The sequence below is a fragment of the Bos indicus genome, chromosome 18 (genome assembly GCF_029378745.1).
Source record: "Bos indicus isolate NIAB-ARS_2022 breed Sahiwal x Tharparkar chromosome 18, NIAB-ARS_B.indTharparkar_mat_pri_1.0, whole genome shotgun sequence".
Taxonomy (NCBI): Eukaryota; Metazoa; Chordata; class Mammalia; order Artiodactyla; family Bovidae; genus Bos; species Bos indicus.
In genome coordinates, this window is record NC_091777.1 from 54,186,898 (window position 1) to 54,194,118 (window position 7,221).

Below are 7,221 nucleotides of genomic sequence, written 5' to 3' on the forward strand. Positions count from 1 at the left end.
AGATATTTTTTGATATTTTATTTTCTATTTTATGAGTCAGGATCAAAACAATAAAATCCTATGGGAATGACTTTTATTCTTTCTGTAAACCATTTTAGCAAAAAACAACCACAAAAAAAGAAAATACCAAAGACAGAAGGCGTTTGCTTTCATTAACTTTTTTTTTTTTTTTTTTTCATTTTGGAAACTTTAAAATGAAAACAACAGCAGAAAGAATAGTGTAATGACCTCCATCTATAACAAAGGGTTTCAAGGTCAATTCTCAGCCAGTTTGTTCCATCTATCCCCCTCCCCTCCTGTTTTTTTTCCTGGAGTATTTTAACAATACTTTTAAAAAAATAAATAAATTATTGGTATTTGAAAACGGTCTGTGGGTTTTGTTTGTTTGGGCCCTGCTGTGAGGCTGGTGGGATCTTAGTGCCCACCCAGCCCTCTGCAGTGAAAGCACAGTGTCGTAGCCACTGGACCGCCAGGGACTTCCCTAGGATCTGTGTATTTTTAATGATTACATGAGCTGGAGAAATATGTGTAGAGACTCACATCAGATGCTGAGGCTGGCAGTCTGGAGGTTAGCGATGAGGGGGGAAAGCCATGTCCTGGGACATTTAGAAAGTACAAACTGAAGAAACTCTGGAGCAAGAAGGAGCTCTCACAGCACAAACTGGCTAGAACCAGTCAGATGAGTCACAGAACCACCAGGGTGGGTTACTACAACTTACTTGGGAGGGGAAATCTGGGTGGAAGCCCAGATCCCCCGGGACCTTAGTATTTATGGAAATTCTGTGGGTTCTCATCCAAAATACACAGGAAAACAAAATAAAAACCTTAAGGTGAGAAGGAGAAGAGGATGCCAAGGTAACTCTAAAGTGCAGAGATGGGTGAAAGGGTCGGGGCTGCAGGGACCCATCGTTGTGGAAACTGCAGTTGGAAGTGTTGTCATGGAAACCACAGCCAGGACTCCTACCAAGGGTGCTTCAGAACTATTTTTAGATCCACTGATAATTGTGGGTGGTTCACTGATGGGAGAAGGGGCAGGCGGCTGACTTCTCTTACACACACACACACACACACACACACATACATGCCTATATACATACATACAAATACACATTTATAATTATATGAATTATATATTATATATGTAATCACAAATAAATATTTGTATGTTCATACATATATATAAAACAAATTTAAAATTGTCTCTCAAATATTTTGGAATGCTTAACTCAGAATCTTCTTTTCTGATTGAACCCTGATTGAAACACTTATAGGCATCCGTGCAGTGAAGACTTAACAGATCTGGGTTGCTCAAACTCTGTACCTTTTATTTTTTTATTTTTTGTTCTTGCCCACACTGCATGGCATGTGGGATCTTAGTTCCCCTACCAGGGATTGAACCCATACCCCCTGCAGTGGCAGCCTGGAGTCCTAACGACTGGACCACTAGGGTAGTCCCCAAACCCTGTCTATTTTAAAGAACCAACTTAGCCCTTCTGTGACTCCTGGGTAACTGCTAAGCCTTACAGGATCCTGTACTAAAATGTGAGTGACGGTCGTGGCCTTGGGCCTTGCGGTATCTCTTCGATTTCTGAAGGTACCGAAGGCTGAGTAACTAAGGTCAACCACAAGTATGCTCCATGCAAGTGGACTCAGAAAAAAAAAAAAATCCTGGACACTAAGGCGCAGGTGAGCTTCCCTGGTTAATACTCTGTACGTGTTGTCACACGTTGCTGGGAAAAGTAAGCCCGTCCATACAACTCTCTCCCAGACTGCCCTTTTCTTTTCCCTTTGCTGATCTTAAGCAGTATCCGTTTCCTGTAATAAACTATAATTGCGAATAAAGAATCCGCTTGCCAAGTAGGACACTCAGGTTCGATCCCTGAGTCTGGAAGATCCCCTGGAGGAGGGCATGGCAACCCACTCCAGTATTCTTGCCTGGAAAATGCCATGGACAGAGGAGCCTGGCAGGCTACAGTCCGTGGGGTCTCAACAGTGTCAGACACGACTTGGCGACTAAACAACACCACCGTAACTGTGAACACTATGATGTTTCTGAGTCCCAGGAAAACTCTCAGCAAATCATTGAACCTGGAATCAATGATATTCCTAGTGTGAAGAAGAGCAAGGAACTCAGAGAGCTCAAATTATTAGTCTAATACCGAGCAGTTAGGAAGCCTCATTGCTAGCTGTATCACTGAGGGCCTGACAGGAAAACCCAAACTGAGTCACTGAGGAGCATTTCATTAATTATTAATAAAGGTGTTCAAAACAAAACAAAAGGGGTTGCCTGAAGGCAGGAGGTTGAAGAAACCGGCAAGGAAATGTGAAGCCCTATCCCCAGGCTTGGAGGGGAAGCGGGGGAAGTCAAGACATTTCTAGAAACTTCTGGATATTGCAGGAACAAGAAAATGTAGCTGAGTCGGCCAGAAAAAAAAAGAAAAGAAAATGTAGCTGAGACGGCTCTCAACAAAAACTGTGGCTTTTGTTGGGGAAACTCAGAGGGCTTGAAGGCGCTCTCTCCTCTGGCCTTACGCTTTCTGATGTCTCCTAAGGGTCCTGTTGGCTGAACCCAACAGGAAGGAGGAGAATAAGAGGGGTAGTTGGCACAGCCACGGAAGTCAGCGCCCCCAACCCCCATCCTGGAGGCCCACATTTTGAGTAGAGAAGGGTTGAAAGACTGGGTCAGGAGGGGCTATCGGAGAACATGCAAATCCCTGGCTCGGTCAATAGGTTAACAGTCGCGTTCCCAGCCGCTCTTCAGGCCCAGTTGCGTAGCCCACGCGCTCGGAAGCAACCACCGGTTGCCATGGAGACCGCGGGCAGATGGCGGGAGCAAGTGCGCAAGCGCGCACTGAGATGCCTGCCTCGGCTCCGCGCGGTTGCTGGGACCTAGCCGAGGTGCCCGGAGTCCTAGGAGGGGCGGACGCTGGCGTCCCGGCCCATTCGTCCAGAGCATCCGTGCTGGAGCGGCCCGAGCTGGCACCTGGCCAGCCCGGCGGCTTCTCTGTGGCTCTTCTGGGCGTTCAGAGGCGGGGCTGCCGTATCCCTGTCCCCAGGCCCGGTGGGAGGGGCTGAGCGCGGTTTTCGGCAGATTTCAGGACACGTGTGAGCACCCGGGGCCCGGTTTGGGGAGGAAGGCCCTGGGAAAGCGCGAGGCCTCTTGCAGGCCCACCTTGGAGGGGGCAGCTGAGATCTCTGAGCCTGGCCGTGTTTATCGGCTCTCTGACCGCCCTCTCCTGTCATCTTTCAGGATTGCTGCTGAGGGACCGCTGCAGGCTCGGTCCGCCTCGTAGACGCTTCAGCACACCTGGGAATCGAGCCCCGCGGTGTCCATGACCATGGCAGCGAACCTTTTGGAGGACTGGTGCCGGGGGATGGAAGCGGACATCCACAGGTCCCTGTTGGTCACGGGCATTCCAGAGGACTGTGGCCAAGCGGAAATCGAGGAGACCTTGAATGGGGTCCTCTCCCCGCTGGGCCCGTACTCCGTGCTCAACAAGATTTTTTTGAGGCAAGAAAATGCCAAAGCTGCCCTCGTTGAGGTCGGGGAGGGTGTGAATCTGAGGGCCATACCCCGAGAGTTCCCAGGAAGGGGGGGCATCTGGAGAGTGGTCTGTAGGGACCCCACCCAGGATGCTGAGTTCTTAAAAAACCTGAATGAATTCTTGGACGCGGAGGAGCGCACCTTGGAGGATGTGGTGCACCTGCTTGAACTCAGGGCCTCACCACCCAAGACCCAGAATCGGTCCACCGAGAACTGGGCAGAAGCTTTGGGCGTGCTTCTGGGGGCTGTGGTGCAAATCATCTACTATATGGATGCCGAAATGCTCAGCCAGGAGGAAGCTAGGGCACAAGATCTTGCCAAAGCCCAAGCGGTAGCATCCTTGGCTTCAGCAGCAGGGAGGAAGGTCAAGAAGGAGCCAGGGAGGGCTGCAGAGAGGGGCTCTGCCTTGAAGATGGAGAACCCGGATGGCTGGAATGACGTGGCAGATGGGGGTGACGGTCCTAAACCTTTGGTTCGAAAGGCTGGAGCTCTTACTCACTCCAGGAGGAAGAAGCAGAAAAAAACTCCCAAGCAGGAACCAGTGCCCTGGAAGAAATCCCAAGGCAGCCATTCCCACAGCTCAGCCTCCTTGAAGCATCCTGAAGCTGATGATGGTAAAAATAGGGAGAGGTTAGAACATGTCAGGAACAACAAAAAGCCATGTGTGAAGCAGGAGGGGTCGGCTTTGAAGAAGGCCCCAGTAAAATGTGCCTGGAAGTTTCCCAGCAACGTGCCTCATGTAGCTGCAAGCCGGGGAGTTGCCTCTGAGTCAGACCAAGATGGTGGTCTGGAGGGACCTCCGAAGAAGAAGGCCATGGGCTGGGTCTCGGCAAAGAGCCCTGCCTACAAGAGGAAGAAAAAGGTGAGCTTGGGCCCTGTCTCGTATGTCCTTGTCAATTCGGAAGACCCCAGGAAGAAGCCAGAGGTTTCAAAGAAAGGGCCAGGCTCCGGCCAGGATGCACCGGACCAGAAGGCCCCTGGGGTCCCCCAGGCCCATGAGTCACCAACCTCAGCCTCACAGGGTCCAGAGGCCAAGCCACAGAGCCCTCTGCATGCCTCCAGTGGTGAGAACGATGGCAGAAGTCATTTGGGTTGTGTCAACAAGTGGATGGAGGGGGAGGAGCAGCAGGGGAAGGCGGGGGCACAGGAACCCAAGTGGGCAGAGAGTCAGATGGTGGGTGAGGAGCCCAGTGCAGTTTAGGAAGCAGGTGAGCCACCAATTGAGGCCTCAGAGGCCGAGAGCCCTGACCCCCCTCCTAGGAGCCCCTGAAGGCCCACACCTGGGGACACCTGTGGAGACAGGAGGTCGGCGCAAACCCACTCAGCCATCCCTAGTAGATGAGTGTGTCTCCGTGGCATTCTCCAGTCATCTCTCCCTTCGTCTGACCCATCTCCCTCAATAAGGGTGGCACTGTTTGAGGTCATGTTTGTCAGAGTAGGAGGCCTTGAGGCTGGAGTTTTCTGGAGGCCTGGTTGGGAGATCAACATGTTCAAAGACTTAGAAAGTCTCAGGAAGTGAAAAATCTTTCCCAACACACCCTGCTTCTCCTCTTGAGCTTTTCTGACTTATCCACAGAACACAGGGGGGACCATCTGCACTTGAGCAGTTGAAGAAGAAAGAGGCTCCAAGTCGGGAACAAAGTTGCTCTTGTTGACCTTTGAATGTTTTAGGAGCTCACTTTGTAGAGATTCGACTCTCAGAGGTAAATGCTGTGTAAGGTCTTAGGTGGAAGGAGTTAGGGAGGGAGACATAGCCCCGTGCTTTTTTTCCCTCAGCTGGGCCTGCTTTTTCACCTCCTCCTAGACACAGCCTCAGAGGATGGAGAGTCACAAAGTACATTGGAAAAGTTCTAGAACATTCACTGTGACTCACAGGCTGGTTCACTGTTATGGTCGCTTATGTTTGGCCTTTCTCCCCCATTCCCTGCTTCCTTTTCTGGATGGTGAGCCAACCTCTCTCTTCAGGGCCTGGCGAGGTAAAGAGGTCGGCAGCCCTTTGCTCCCTTATATCCTCTCTGCTTTGACCACCGGGTAGGTTAAGTCAGGAGCGTCCCTGCAGACCTCACTTCCTCCCACTACTTCTCAGTGTCCATCCTCCAGTTCTCTAACTGGAAGGTGGTAAGGTCCCTACCCACTTACGCCTTGAAGTGTTTGCTTTAAGGTTCTGTTACTAAAACTGGTACTTGGATTCCCATGTGGGTGAAACCCTTGCAGGAAACCTGCAGCCAGAAAAGAGTGATGGAGAGGGCAGGACTCTGCCATTCCTGGGTCCCCTGGCTCTACTTCCATCCCATGCCCCCCCAGACTCTCTTTGAGGCTGAAGACCAAATCTCCCATTATAGGAAGAGACGGGAAAATATTCTTTAAAAATTGGCTGATCGTTTGTACCCTCTGAATAGACCAGAATACCTTGTCTCCTTGTGTGCAGGAGGAGGGGGAGGGCCAGGTTATCCGAGCTCAATGATTTCCAGACAGTATCCTGGAGAAGCCCAAGGTATGCTCAAAGAAGTAATCCGAATCTACTTTTTCACATATTTATTTTTAAAAAAGTGACTATTTGAATGTATCATAAGCCAAACAAGTCACACCAGAGACTATCAAAATATTACCTTTTGTGCATCAGTGTTTTGGTACAGGTATCCATTTTGTTGATTTCACTATTTGCGTATAATCTAATTTTCTTGTAAATGCAGCTGATAGGAAAGGTTCCAAGTGGGAGGAGTTGGTCCTGCAAATGCCCTATCATCAAACAAACACTCTGAAAGAAGTTTCCCTTGGTAATCCACATGTTATTGTCCTACTGTGATGCTGCCTTGTTTGACGGCAAAACGTATCAACACGGCTCACAGTAATTCATATTCTGTTAGAGTTTTGTGGACTATCTTGTGACTTAACTAAAGGATGTGAACAGTTGCTAGATGTTGTTAGTGATTCACCAGATTTCTCGTGGCAGTTCATTTCAAAATTCTGGATGAGTCTGAGGGTGCAGGAAAAAAGGAAACGGTTTCCGTTTGCAGCTCTTCATCTGTGTGTATCACAGTTATCCTTGGGTCGAAGCAAAACAAAACATGGGAGTGAACTGGCCTTTCAAGCTTGTGGCTCTACAGCTCCTGATTTCAAAATCAGGTCCATTAGGGCTTCATTGTGTGAACAAACTGACACCATGATTAGTACATGTAGATGTACATGTCATCAAATAAAAGTTTAGCAAACTAAGTGATTGTTGAGTCTCTTATAGATGCCAGTGGCATGAACTGTTTCATTTGAGGAAAGAGTTCCCCCCACACTGAACGACCACACACTGTCCTAGACTCCCAGCCTGGGGCGTGTGCATGCTAAGTAGCTCCAGTTGTATTTGAGTCTTTGCAACCCTATGGACTGTAATCCTCCAGACTCCTCTGTCCATGGGATTCTCCAGCTAAGAATACTAGAGTGGGTTGCCATGCCCTCCTCCGGATCTTCCCACCCAGGGACTGAACCCTCATCTCTTACAGCTCTTGCGTTGCAGGCCAGTTCTTCACCACTCGTGCCACCTGGGAAGCCCCAGCACGAGCTCTTGTCAAACCTGGGTTCAAGCTGGAAGAATCATCGATTTTCCATGAGAGAAAGTCATCAAGATATCTGTCCCCATTGCTATATGACCTGCCACCAATGTGAAAACTACCCCCCTACCCCAG

At 49.5% G+C, this 7,221-nt stretch overlaps 1 protein-coding gene across 1 annotated transcript; it reads left to right on the forward strand.

Moving 5' to 3' along the window:
- The first annotated feature begins 2,829 nt into the window (after positions 1 to 2,829).
- PNMA8A (PNMA family member 8A) lies at positions 2,830 to 6,760 on the forward strand. The gene is made up of 2 exons (XM_019980206.2): positions 2,830 to 3,105; positions 3,251 to 6,760. Exon 2 carries the CDS (start codon positions 3,333 to 3,335, stop codon positions 4,743 to 4,745), a length of 1,413 nt encoding a protein of 470 aa, XP_019835765.2. The 5' UTR covers positions 2,830 to 3,105; positions 3,251 to 3,332; the 3' UTR covers positions 4,746 to 6,760.
- Positions 6,761 to 7,221: the final 461 nt, after the last annotated feature.